General features: G+C 36.4%; 1 protein-coding gene across 3 annotated transcripts in view; it reads right to left on the bottom strand.

Annotated features, from left to right (window-relative positions):
• SPICE1 (spindle and centriole associated protein 1) overlaps nt 1–14,531 on the bottom strand; it is a 75,837-nt gene that overhangs the window by 48,044 nt on the left and 13,262 nt on the right. For all 3 annotated transcript variants that reach the window (XM_045785170.2, XM_045785171.2, XM_045785172.2), the window contains exons 2-4: nt 13,325–13,423; nt 10,323–10,370; nt 5,074–5,217 (exon numbers count right to left, since the gene is read on the bottom strand). In XM_045785170.2, coding sequence (XP_045641126.2) covers nt 5,074–5,217; nt 10,323–10,370; nt 13,325–13,423 — 291 coding nt within the window. The remainder of the gene's footprint in view (nt 1–5,073; nt 5,218–10,322; nt 10,371–13,324; nt 13,424–14,531) is intronic.

Here is a 14,531-nt window from a genome sequence, read left to right as displayed (position 1 = left end):
TACTTTTTGAGAACCACTCTGATATTTTTCGTTTCTATTCTATTTGTTAAAATAATGGCTACAACACACTAACTCAATTTCACAATCCACTAATGAGTTCTGATCCACAGTTTGAAAAACATTGATTAAAGATATAAATCTCTGAGCCATAAACTCGGAGGTGTCTCAACCTTTAAAGTGATTTCATCATCCACTAATGGATCATGACCAACAACTTAAGAGAATATGAGGTAAGATATGAGTTTTGGGGCATCAAACAAAAAAAGGGACACTTCTGTATTTACAGACAAGTTGGATTTTTATCCTGGAGGGATGAGAACTCAAAAAATACCATAACAGTAGTGCCTCTGATTAGGCACTTTCAACTCAGGAACTTTCATAATTATAAGCAAGGAGACACTGACAAGTCAACTCTAGCCACCACCACCAGATGGCATTCTTAAATTGAGAGGAGTCACAAAATTGGAAACTGCCCAGTTTCCAACACTGATTCAAAACAATAGAGCGTCTGGCAACAAATGCTCTTACCAGAATCTCTCTAGCCCACGGAAACAAATATATAATATGACTTCAGTTACTGTTTCAGGACATCGAGAAAAGTAACAAGAATCACATTCTTTTTCCCTTTCTTCTCCCACTGTGGCCAATCAGGTCAGCTGGCTCAGTTGGTGAGAATCAAGTCTTGAATTTGTTCCTTCCACAAAGAGTAAGCTTGGAATGGTATAAGGCAAAGAGTATATTCGGAGCCAGAAGACTGGGATCCTAGGTCCAGTCAAGGGATACTAAGCAAAATCCAACCTCTTTAAACTTAGGTTCCTAATACGTAAATGAAGATAAAACCACCTTTCCCAACCCCAAAGGGGTGTTAAGAATGTGGACACACTGAAAAACCTGTACCATTTTAGAGATATTTGGAATGTTTTTATAACTTATATTATCCCATGAACCAAATTTCTATTCCCTGGTTAGCGATCTTGCAAGGATACACAATTAGAACTTAGACAAGAGAGTAGATGGAGCAATATAATCTATCATTTAAACTAGAAAAATTACATACAGAATATTTCCTAATGGCAGTTTGAGCTTACTATTTTCTTTAAAAATCACTGATCTTCCATCAAAATAGATACAACTGACAGAAGGAGACTGTAGAGGAAAAACTTTATCATATCGAGATCTGATTATCAATTATAATGAGGTCTCCAGAAAAGCTGCTGCCCTGTTGCACTTTGCCAGTCTCTGCCCAGCCTTCTTGGGGCAGATGGGTTGAGAGGCCACAGATCAGTGTATTGGCTTTCTTTTGCCCTCTCTATATTTATTCATCACTCCTCTCCACTCATGCCTGATAAAACTCATCCTCTTGATAGGTAAACCAATCTCTGCAAGCCCATGGGTATACATTACTTCCTCAGATGGGTTCACAGAGCACAAAGTCAAACTTATGAATAGTGGTACACATCATGGCTTTGCAAAGTATCAGTCAAGGTCCCTTCAAAAACATTATCCAAAACTTTTTATCCTAGCACTTTTGTTCCTGGTAATAAAAACCAGATAGAAATAGGAAATTACACAAACACATGAAAAAATGTTCAAAGTTATTAGCCATCAGGGAAATTCAAATCAAAACCACATTGAGATACCACCTTACGCCAGTTAGAATGGCAAAAATGGACAAGGCAGGAAACAAAAGTTGGAGAGGATGTGAAGAAAGGGGATCCCTCCTACATTGTTGGTGGGAATGCAAGTTGGTACAGCCACTCTGGAAAACAGTGTGGAGGTCCCTTAAAAAGTTAAAAATTGAGCTACCCTATGACCCACCCATTGCACTACTGGGTAATTACCCCAAAGACACAGACATAGTGAAGAGAAGGGCCATATGCACCCCAATGTTCATAGCGGCATTGTCCACAATAGCTAAATTGTGGAAGGAGCCGAGATGCCCTTCGACAGATGACTAGATTAAGAAGATGTGGTCCATATATACAATGGAATATTACTCGGCCATCAGAAAGAACGATTACCCAACATTTGCAGCAACATGGACAGGACTAGAGGAGATTATGCTAAGTGAAATAAGTCAAGCAGAGAAAGACAATTATCATATGATTTCACTCATTTATGGAACGTAAGAAATAGCAGGAAGATTGGTAGGAGAAGGAAGGGAAGAATGAAGGGGGGGTAAACAGAAGGCGGAATGAACCACAGGAGACTATGGACTCTGGGAAACAAACTGAGGGCTTCCGAGGGGAGAGGGGTTGGGGATTGGGATAGGCCGCTGATGGGTATTAAGGAGGGCACATATTGCATGGTGCACTGGGTGTTATACGCAAATAATGAATCATGGAACACTACATCAAAAACTAAGGATATACTGTATGGTGACTAACATAACATAATAAAAAATTATTATTAAAAAAAGAAATAAGAAATTACACAGAGACTTGGGAAGTTTTTATATTTTAGAATTTATAAAATCTTTATCAAAGTTTCCCTCTCTCTGATTGAATTTGGACCCTCATTTGCTTGATTCCCATGACATGAATGCATCATACAGCAAATGATTATGCTAACCAAAGAGCTTTTCTCTTAACTTTGTTAATCTAGGAGTCTAGCTATGGGGGATGGACTGGTAGCTCTAATACATAATAATACTGCCTAGGTGAATATGCCCAAGGAGGCTTCTTCATTTGGTCCCATCACATCCCTTAACAGAGACATTACAAATTAAGCAACATTGAAATAACAGATGCACATATCTTTGACTCAGCAGTTCCACTTTTAAGAATTTATCCTACATGCGTGCCTGGGTGGTTCAGTGGGTTAAGCATCTGCCTTCGGCTCAGGTCATGATCTCAGGGTCCTGGGATCAAGCCCAGCATCAGGCTCTCTGCTCAGGGGGGAGTATGCTTCTTCCTCTCCCTCTCTCTCTCTCTCTCAAATAAATAAATAAATAAAATCTTAAAAAAAAAAAGAATTTATCCTACAAATATAGTTTTACATGCACTTAAAAACAAATTCAAGGATATTCATTGTATTATTTACAGTGATAAGGCAGGTAACAATCTGTGGGTGACAGACCTGCTATTTACCCACCAATCTCTTTTCTTTTTTTTTTTTTTTTTAAGATTTTATTTATTTATTTATTTGACACAGGGAGAGAGGCAATGAGAGAGGGAACACAAGCAGGGGGAGTGGGAGAGGGAGAAGCAGGCTTCCCACTGAGCAGGGCTCAATCCCAGAACACTGGGATCATGACCTGAGCTGAAGGCAGATGCTTAATGATGAGCCACCCAGGTGCCCCTTTTCATTTTCTTTTTAACAGCAGCATTCCCAAGTTTTAGCCAAGTACACAGCTAGATTTCCTAACTATCATTCTAGGTGAGAATGGTCAGGTGATGAATTTCTGGACAGTGGGATATAAACCAGAATTTCTGGGTGATATGTAAAAGGAGTAGCATGCATTCTCTCTCCCTTTTCATGCTGGCTGGAATACAGCTGAAGGAAGCTGGAACAGCCATTCTCTACTCAGAGATGGAAGCCCTGGTATAAAGGACCCCAGAGATCCTACCAATTACCAGTTCCCTCTGAAATGTTTCATAAAGAGAAATAGATTTCTATTTTGTTTAAACCAATATATCTTCTTAACTAGAAGCCTAAACTATAGTCCAATACACTTCCAAAGTTTGCACAAATAAAGCACTAGACACATAAATTGTGGTACATCTGTATATTACCTGGCCATTAAAAACAAAAGGTAGATTTCTAAATACTGACATGGGATAACCTCCAAAACATATTGTTAAATGGAAATATTCGATCTTACTAACAACAGACGTTCTCAACGCTGGCAATGAATTAGAAGTACATAAAAACTGTCTAAAAAAATACTTAACTGAGGCCACATCACAGGTCCACTAAATCAGATTATCTGAGTACAGATATATCTGAGTCCAGATACAGTGATTTTTTTTAATGGAAGATCTCAACACTGATTGATCTAATGTGCAGTCCGCGTTGAGAACCACGACACCAGAGCCTGAGGAATGGCACTGGAGGGAAGGCAGAGAGACTTCACTCATCCTCTCCCACCATTTTTCCTTCAATCCCTACTTCTACCACATCCATTCCTTCAGGCCATGAGCAATTAAGGACATGAGCAGGAGCCACTAGAGATGGGACACAAAAGCCCAGAGCTGCCTCAAAGGGGCTGCCTTTTTTTCTGGTCACTGAGAACTACTACATGATATTCAAATACACATACCTTGTCCAAGATTATCAAAAGAAACTTATCTGTAAAGAACCATATTCTCTCAATCTACTGTTCTTTTTACAAGTCCAATTTATCTGGGAAATAGAATTCTTCCTGATGATATATAAGATTAAGACTTTTACCTTTCACTAACGAGCCTAATGAAGTTCTCAAAAGACAGAGTGATTTAAAGCTGCAGTAAAAGGTCACCCAGACAGTCAAGTGCCATAAGTTTCAACAATGAACAAGAAGCGACACTACAAAGTATATTTCTTTTTCAATAATTTCATCTCAAATAAAAAGTTTTTTTGCTGTAGCTTCGTCTTATTTGCCATATTATTTATTCCTACATATCTGATTACTTATGCAAATACCCTATATCTGGCAAAAGATTAAGCCAAAGATAAGTGGCTTACTAATTTGCTGGACAATCACACTTTTTTTTTTTTTTTGCAAAGTAATCAATCTAATAGCCCTGTGTGTGAACTGAGAAAAATAATTATTGCAGTTATATATGTATATAAGGCAGTAATTATGTGCCAAGGAATGTATTAGTCAGTTTGTTAGTATATATCACTGAAATCTCATAACAGTACAATCAGGCAAGTCACATAAACAGTAACTTTTGAGCAGGAATTCAAACCTCCAAACTAGACTCTAATCATCACTCTGCTGCTTTTCTCAGAGTCCAAGTGTAGATCATTGTATAAGGACACAGTCATTTACTAAAGTCCTTCCAATGTGAATCACATCTGTGGGGGGAAGAGAGAAACCTACTTATCATTTTCTTCTCTAACTCTAAAGACAATGCAGTTTAGCATTACCTCCTTCATTATAGACAATCTCCTTCTCTCAAGATTAGAAATTTCTGGTTTCTGCTTCTTCCATTTTCTCTTCAAAGCTTTTTCTTGTAGTTCCCAGTGTACTAATGCTCTGTTCTTTGATTTGTGTATTTCATGACGACGTATCTGTACAAAAGAAAAAAACATAAAAGAACGCTTCAGGAACAAAGAAGTTGCCTATTCAGGTAGTGGGACCACCTAATCTAGTTCACTTTAAAAATTTTTTTTCTGGTCCAAAATGTGTATATTTACATATATTCATAACCAAAATTTTCAGTCTTCTAAATCTTCAAAAGTGATTTAAAAAAAAGAGAAGTATCTAGAAATAGTAGACCTAGCAAAAAGACAAAATGAAAAAAATATTAATTTCTACTTCCTTTGTACAAGACTATCCAATAAAATGTTATTTTCCAAACTACAGGCCAGGTTTCATTTAATGGGCAGTAAAATCAATTAGTGGGTCAAACCAACATTTTTTAAATAAAACAGAATACAGAATAGAAATAGTAAGAGTAAATCACACATAAGAAAGTTAAGGATTGTTCTGTTAAACTTTTCAGTTACATATATGTGTACATGTACAATTACATACACACACATACACACGTACACTCACACTGAGTACAATTTAAAAGGCACAAAGCCCAGTGACTAATCTTTGGCAAAGACACACCCATTTCTTAATACTCACGTCACTACCAAAAACTAACAATGAAGTATTTTTATAGCCCTGCAATGGCTGCATTTGGAAGTGGGTCATTGGAAATGCAGAACCCCAGAAAAGTGGGAGTCCTGAAGCAGAGATATGAGCCACAGCTTAAGAGTTACAGGAGAGGAGTTCACTGAGGTGGCTAAGGAATAGGAGCAGATATTGGCATTACAAGCACTTTAGTGTTCAGAACTATGAAGATGAATAAAATGTACTGCTTTGTTTTCACTATGTAAATAAGAAATCAGTCCATTAAGAGACCAATGACCAAATGCTATGTAAGGATTCTGAACACAAAGATGACATTTTTGAGATAACTGGGGTAATATGAATATGGACTTGGGATTAGGCAATACCAGAAAATTATTGTTACTTTTGTCAGGTGTGATAATGGCATTGTGGTTATATAAGGAAAGGTCTACATTCTTAAAAATGCTAACTGAATATGTTAGCGTAAAATGACATGTTCTCTGGGCTTTGCTTTAAAATGCTACAGTGAAGGAAGGAAAGAGTATGAAAGATGAAGCAACTATGGCCAAATTTTAATAACTATGATATCTGGGTAAACAGTACATGGGAGATCTTTATACTTTTGTCTCCATTTTCATGTAAATTTGAAATTTTTCATAATAAAAAAATTTAAGTCAGTAGCACATCATTATTATCCTCAACAAATATTTAATGAGTATTAAGGACACAAAGGACACATACAAGATATAGCCTTTATCCCTCAAAAGCATTAACAACCTGCCCAGGAAGACTGGACACATACAGTTGACCCTTTAATGACACGGGTTTGAACTGTGCAGACCCACCTATACATGGATTTTTTTCAATAAATACAGTATAGCACTGTAAATGCAATTTCTTTTCCTTATGATTTTAATAACATTTTCTTTTCTCTAGCTTACTTTTTTGTAAGAATACCATATATATTCTCCTCTAGGATTTTGATGGATTCCTGTCTCACATTGAGGTCTTTCATCCATTTTGAGTTTATCTTTGTGTATGGTGTAAGGGAATGGTCCAGTTTCATTCTTCTATATGTAGGTGTCCAATTTTCCCAGCACGACTCATTGAAGAGACTGCCTTTATTCCATTTGATATTTTTTTCTGATTTGTCAAAGATTAGTTGACCATAGAGTTAAGGGTCCATTTCTAGAGTCGCTATTTTGTTCCATTGGTCTATGTGTCTGTTTTTAACCTCAATGTGAGACAGAAATCCATCAAAATCCTAGAGGATAACATAGGCAGTAACTTCTTCGACATCGGCCACAGTAACTTCTTTCAAGACATGCCTCCAAAGGCAAGTGAAACAAGGCAAAAATGAACTTTTTGGACTTCATCAAGATAAAAATCTTCTGCACAGCAAGGGAACAGTCAACAAAACTAAGAGGCAGTCCACGGAATGGGAGAAGATAACATTATAGATAAAGGGCTGATATCCAAGATCTATAAATAACTTCTCAAACTCAACGCTCAAAAAACTAATAACCCAGTCAAAAAATGGGCAGAAGACATGAACAGACACTTCTCCAAACAAGACATACAAATGGCTAACAGACACATGAAAAAATGCTCAACATCACTAGCTATCAGGGAAATATAAATCAAAACCACAATGAGATACCACCTTACACCAGTTAGAATGGCAAAAATTAACAAGACAGGAAACAACAAATGTTCGCAAGGATGTGGAGAAAGGGGAACCCTCTTACACTGTTGGTAGGAATGCAAGCTGGTACAGCCACTATGGAAAACAGTATGGAGGTTCCTCAAGATGTTAAGAATAGAGTTACCCTATGACCCAGCAACTGCACTACTAGGTATTTACCCCAAAGATACAGATGCAGTGAAAAGAAGGGGCATATGCATCCCAATGTTCATAGCAGCAACGTCCACAATAGCTAAATCGTGGAAGGAGCCAAGATGCCCTTTGACAGATGAATGGATAAAGAAGATGTGGTACATATATACAATGGAATATTATTCAGCCATCAGAAACGACGAATACCCACCATTTGCGTCAACATGGATGGAGCTGAGGGGATTATGCTAAGTGAAGTAAGTCAAGCAGAGAAAGACAATTATCATATGGTTTCACTCATATATGGAACATAAGCAATAGCATGGAGGACCACAGTTCCCGGGAAAGGAGGGAAATCCAAAGGGGAAGAAATCAGAGAGGGAGATGAACAAGAGAGACTATGGACCCTGGGAAACAATCTCGGGATTTCAGAGGTGAGGAGGGTGGGGAAAGGAGGTAACAGGGTAATGGGTATTGAGGAGGGCATGTACTGTAATGAGCACTGGGTGTTATACTAAATTAATGAATCATTGAACACTACATCAAAAACTAATTATGTACTATACAGTTGCAAACTGAACATAATAATAAGAAGAAGACAGTATATAATACATATAACATACAAAATATGTGTTAATCAGCTGCTTATGCTATCAGTAAGGCTTCCTGTCAACAGCAGGCTATAAGTTAAGTTTTGGGAGAGTTAAAACTTATACACGAATTTCTGACTGTGCAGGGGGTTGGCACCCCATCCCCCCACATGGTTCAAGGGCCAACTGTACATATAAAGATAAACAAAACGCACTAGACAGCACATACACAATGCCTCATATACATAGTAAGTATGACAACAGTTTTGAGGAGATTATCAATTGTTGGGCAGCTTCAAAAAACTTCAAACTTAGTACAAAACTAAAATAATCAATCATCCAATAAAAATCCAATAAAAATCATCCAATAATCTTGGATGGTTTCTTAAATATGATACTAAAAGCACAGATGATAAAAGAAAAAATAGATAAACTGGAGTTCATCAAAATTAAAAATTTTATGCTTCAAAGAATACCATCAAGAAAATGAAAAGACAATCAACAGAATGGGAGAAAATATTTACAAATCATATATCTGATAAGGAACTTGGATCCAGAATGGGTAAAGAACTCTTACAACTCAACAAAAACACAAGTAATCTAATTTTTAACTGGCTAAGGAATCTAAATAGACATTTCTCCAAAGAAGATAATACAAATAGCTAATAAGCACACAAAAGACGTTTAACATCATTAGTCACTACAGCAAATCAAAAACACAATGAGATTCCACTTTACACCCACTAGGAAAACTAAAACCAAAAATATGGTAATAACATGTGTTGGCAAGGGCTATGGAAAAATTGGAACCCTCATGCCTGCTGGTAAGAATGTAAATAGTGCAGCCACTTTGAAAAACAGTTTGGCAGCTCTTCAGAATGTTAACCATATGACCCAGTTATTCTACTCCCAGGTATACAACAAGAGAACTGATAACATATGTTCACACAAAACTTGTACACCAATGTTCATAGCAGCCTTATTCATAATAGTCATAAGGTGAAAACAGTCCAAATGTCCAGCAACAGAGACAAATGGATAAATAAAATATGTTATATCCATACAATGTAACAGTATCAGCAATAATAGGGATGAAGTACTGACACATGCTATAATATTGGATGAGCCTTGAAGAAATTATGTTAGACATAAAAGGACACACCTTGTATTCCATTTACATGAAATGTCCAGAATAGGGACGCCTCAGTTAAGCATCTACCCTCGGCCCAGGTCATGATCCTAGGGTCCCGGGATCAAGTCCTGCAGTGGGCTCCCTGCTCAGTGGGGAGTCTGCTTCTCCCTCTCCCTCCCCCTACCTGTGTTCATGCTCTCTCTCTCTCAAAAATAAATAAATAAAATCTTTTTAAAAATAATTTTTAAAAAATTTCCAGAGTAGACACATCCATTAAGACATAAAGCAGATTAGGTATTGACAGGGATTGGAAGGAAGGGGGGCATATAGCGTGACTGTTAATGGGTACAGGGTTTCTTTCAGGGAGTGATGAAAATGTTCTAAATTAGAAAATTATGATGGTGACATAACTCTATGAATATACTGAAAACCAATGATTATACATGTTAAAAGGGTGGATCCTAGTGAACTGTATTTCAATAAAGCTGCTTTTTTTTAATCTATAGCAGAAACCTTTTTAAAAGTAATACTTGAACTAGGATAAGGAAGCAAAGTAAGATTTGGACGGTAGACAAGAAGGCAGAGAAACCGTTCCAAGTAAAGAAAATCGCATGAATTGAGGCTCAAATGTGGAAATATACATGGCATATTCAAGGAGTAAATTAGTACACTGACTAGACCAGTATGCTTGCACAGGGAAGTAATAGTAAATAAGGCTAGAGATATCTATACATAGTAAAAGACAATAGATATACACAGGGCAATACTGGACCAGAGAGATGTGAACTGTAAACTAAATCTATCTAATAAAATTTTAATACACGCTAAGTGACATTTCTAGGTAGAATCCGGAAGTCCAGACGATATACTTTTCAATTTTATATAGACATATGCAAGATGAAATATAAGTGCCTCTGGTTTCTGTTCTGAAGGTCAGAAACCAAATATCAAATAAAACATTGAACAAATCTTAACTCTTGATATTAAACTTACCAGATCTTCAGGAGTTGCCCGATGAACTGTTAGATCATTCACAGTATTCTGCAAAAAAGAAGAACTTTCTTTAAAACAAAAAAAAGAATTCTTACAAAATATTAGTATATACTGGATTTTTTTTTAAATAGGATTTTAATGTTTATTCACTTTCTTTGGGTAATTTTCTTACAGGAAAAATTTTCTTTAAACTAGGTTAAAAAGCATTTAAAATCAATTTCAGTTTATTTTTGATAAATTCGTTTTCCTTATTTTAGAAGTCTTTTTCTTATTTTTTTAACATTTTTTTTTTTTAAAGTAATCTCTATACCCAACGTGCAGCCCAAACTCATGACTCTGAGATCAAGAGTTGCATGCTCTACTGACTGAGCCAGCCAGGCACCCCTCAAAAGCCTTCGTTTATTAGTTTAAGCCTTGTACACCTTTTTATCCCATATGCCAGAACCTCCAAGAAACCTCTCTTTGAAGAGTTAAGGGATTTGTCTGGTCATCACATTTTAGCAAGATAAAATTGCTATTTTTTTTTTAAAGATTTTATTTTATTTATGTGACAGAGAGACAGCCAGTGAGAGAGGGAACACAGCAGGGGAGTGGGAGAGGAAGAAGCAGGCTCCCAGCCGAGGAGCCCGATGTGGGACTCGATCCCGGAACGCCAGGATCACGCCCTGAGCCGAAGGCAGACGCTTAATGACTGCGCTACCCAGGCGCCCCTAAAATTGCTATTTTAAATTGAAATAAAATTATTTCTATTTTTACATAATATATAAAACAAATGTGTTTATTTAAATTAAAATAAAATGTTAGTTTTATTATTCAAACTTCTTACCATATTTGTTCACATTCTTCAGAGAGTTATGTCACATCCATGAACTTACATTGTTCATTTAGATGTGGTTAGGTATGAGTACATACTGGATTTTAAAGGCTGAAAACAGATTCAAAGTCCTGGGACCAAAAAGACTTCCTGTCCAAGAACCAGTATTCTCAATTTAAATATTAATATGGATTATTTTTAGTTGTCTTATCAAAAAATAACAGGCTATTTTTAGGTGTCTTACCGAAAATAAGCACTACATTTACCAAGCAGGCATATATTATATTAAAAAAACAAATAAAACAGGGTAGCATGTAATTCAAAATGAGTAAGTTCAACTAAAATTGTAGTTTTCAAACTGCATTCCAGGTAATGAGGCACTTCTAAAGATTCCTAAAAGATAAACTGTGATCACTATAGAAGTTAAATTTGTATGCACGCAAACAACTTAAGCATAGAATATATCATACATAATAAGGGACAAAGATTGAGGACACTGTATAATTTCATAAAATGTGAAAACAGTCACTTCTGTAAGAAGGCACTAACCCAACATGGCAGGTCACACCCCACAACTCCAGGAGCTACTATTATTATTCTGGTCCATGTAAACAGTACCCCTTGGAATTGTGCAATGCACAGACTACACAGCTTGAAGTAGCTGCCTTACAATCTGGCTCTCTCCAAAGTGACTTCAGCCATTTTGTTATAAAGATTTGGGAAGGGAGGAAATAAAACAAGTTAGAGTTCTACTTCTAATGGAAATACAGAGAACTGGGTCTGGTGAAATAGCTTCTGATATATTCAAAGACTTAATTTTTTGGCCAGAGTTTATATTTAGTTCAAGGGTTTTCTATACTAAAACCTGTTATTCCTTTCATATTAATTTAGAAAAGCACAAGATATAACCATAAGATCTTCAGAATTATTTTTAATAATCATAATAAAATTCTGGCATATAAGGGATATGCTTGGACTTAGTTCTCATGGGAGAAAATATAATTTTGTTAATACTACTATTGCTTAAAACAATTTTCTTCTGAAATTGTCTTTAAATATAATTTATAAGCCATTTCAAAAACCATCTCACTATTTTTATCAAAACAGTATTACTCAGTTTGATCTCTCCTCCTTCATTTACCATTTACTCCAAGTGACTTAAAACCACTTCCAAGCTCAGTCTACAAAAAAACAGATTTTTCCAGCACTGGAGATAATAAAAAGCAAATGAGGAAGATGCAATTTCAAATGGTAGGTTTCAATTATGCTTTGAGCAATAGCAGCATATCAGAATAAATACTAAATTTCCCACAATAATCACTCCGAAGTGGACAGCTTTTCAGTTATCCCATGCATTTTTTTTCCTTTTATTCAGTTTCATTGCCTTAGAATCACACCCTTATAATATTTTATAGCCAATCAGATGACAACAAACCAATACAAACATAGGTAAGTCCCTCAGACACTCCAAAAAGGCTGTCGGTTTGCCCAGAAATTTCCAAGTCCAAAAGAATCCCTGAGATCCAAAGTAGTCCCTGACTAGTTGCTCTCCAAAACAGAAAATAAAAGCACCTAAAGTGTCACGGTTCAAAGTAAAGTACCAAGCTGCAAAAGATAAAGATGCCCTTGATAATACCAAACAGTAATCAGAGTGGGAGCCAGGGGTCATACATCCCAGGTACTTGAGACTTGTCTTACATCTTAAGAAAACCTTTGTACTGAAACTGACCCAGCTTCTGGAGGTGAAAAAAAAAAATTCAAGGAGTAAGAGAACAAGAAACACTCACTTTTTCAGCCAAATGCGACTCATATGATTATGATATCACTTGTTGCTATGGGCAAATCTTTAAAAAGCACCCAAAAAATTCAGACTTCAGTGACACAGGTTAGCTCCACTTGCCTTAAAGCAGTGAGTTCTCCAAGTGGAGGCGGGAGGGACTTTTTAAAAACATACTCCCCACCCTCTTAAGATACCCTTTCTAGAGGCAGAGGTTAAGACCTTGATATGTAGATTCTTTAAAAATCCCCAAAGGATTCTGCTCTTCCTTCCAAGACCTGGAATATAACATGCCCCAAAACCCATTCCACCCTATCACATTCGGAGCACTGTCTCAAGTGACCAGGGCCGTGCCATCATACCTATTCCTCCAGAGCAATCTTACAGGTTTATTATCCCATCTAGACTTACATCCCATTCTTGCTTCACTGATGTTTTCTTCTTCTTTACCTTCAGTACTTTCCTTCCTCCTCCCCGGGGACCATAACGGTTCACTCTGACAAGTGACATCTAGAAGCAAGAATCATATGACATTTTTAAAATACAGGAAAAAGTGGTAATAAAGTATCCCTGGACGGGGACAAAGACATCTAGGAAAATAAACTTTAAAGTGTCAGAAGAAAATTTTAAGCATAATGAAAGGAACAGTCTACCAACATACTTGGTTCTTTCACTTCACAATTAGAAAGCTGTACTGATAACTATAACAAAACAGGTTTCAAATTAATGACTTATGTATATTTGCTTAATAAAGAACTTCAGGAATACAAATTACGACCTAAAGCACAGAGCTAGACAACAGGCATAAGCTTTGTCATCAGTTACAAACTTCACAATTAACAGAGAAAATGTCAGTCACACGCTAACAACCTGAAAACAAAAGGAAAAAGGCAAAGACAGTTGGAGTTCTTTGTGAAGCACCCTAGCCCTTAAAATCACTACCAGATACCTACCGTATTTACCTAAAATAAAGGTGGCTAAATTTTAGAAAACAAATGAGCTATATCATTTCCAGTATATTTCCACACAATACTAAATAGGGGTGACTACTGATATTAAACTAGCATTTGGAAATTGCCAACGTTTGCTTGGCACTCTTAAAATAGCAACGCTAAGGACACTGGACTAAATATTACACAAAATTAGAACAGACTCATAATCCCTGTATACTAGGATTTTGCAATACATATATGTAACTTTCAACAAACAACACAGATACAAGACTCCCATTCCAAAACTTCATTACACACCTAAATAATTACAGAACTTTCCAGCTGACCCCCTTATTCCAAATTGTCCTAGAACAAAGACGGTAGTGTCTTCCTAAGTATATTTTTTTAAAAATGATTTAGTCTATTGTAATAAAAAACATCTAAATGCAAATATTTTCAAGAGCTTCTCCTCAGTCCTTTTTGCTTTGTCTTATCAATGACATTGACTCTTCAAACATGTTATCTATTTTCAGGATTTATAATCCAGCAAAAGAGATAAGTCACATTTGAGTTAGGGAATAATATTTAATTTGTCCTACGGTGATAGTGTTTATGCTCATGACAGTGGAGGTGGTGATAATGATGGCATTAGCTAACACGAGTCAGGTTCTGTTCTAAGTACGCTT

The sequence above is a fragment of the Ursus americanus genome, chromosome 4 (genome assembly GCF_024610735.1).
Source record: "Ursus americanus isolate L20-20 chromosome 4, mUrsAme1.1.p, whole genome shotgun sequence".
Lineage (NCBI taxonomy): Eukaryota > Metazoa > Chordata > Mammalia > Carnivora > Ursidae > Ursus > Ursus americanus.
This window is presented reverse-complemented; position numbering and strand designations above follow the sequence as displayed.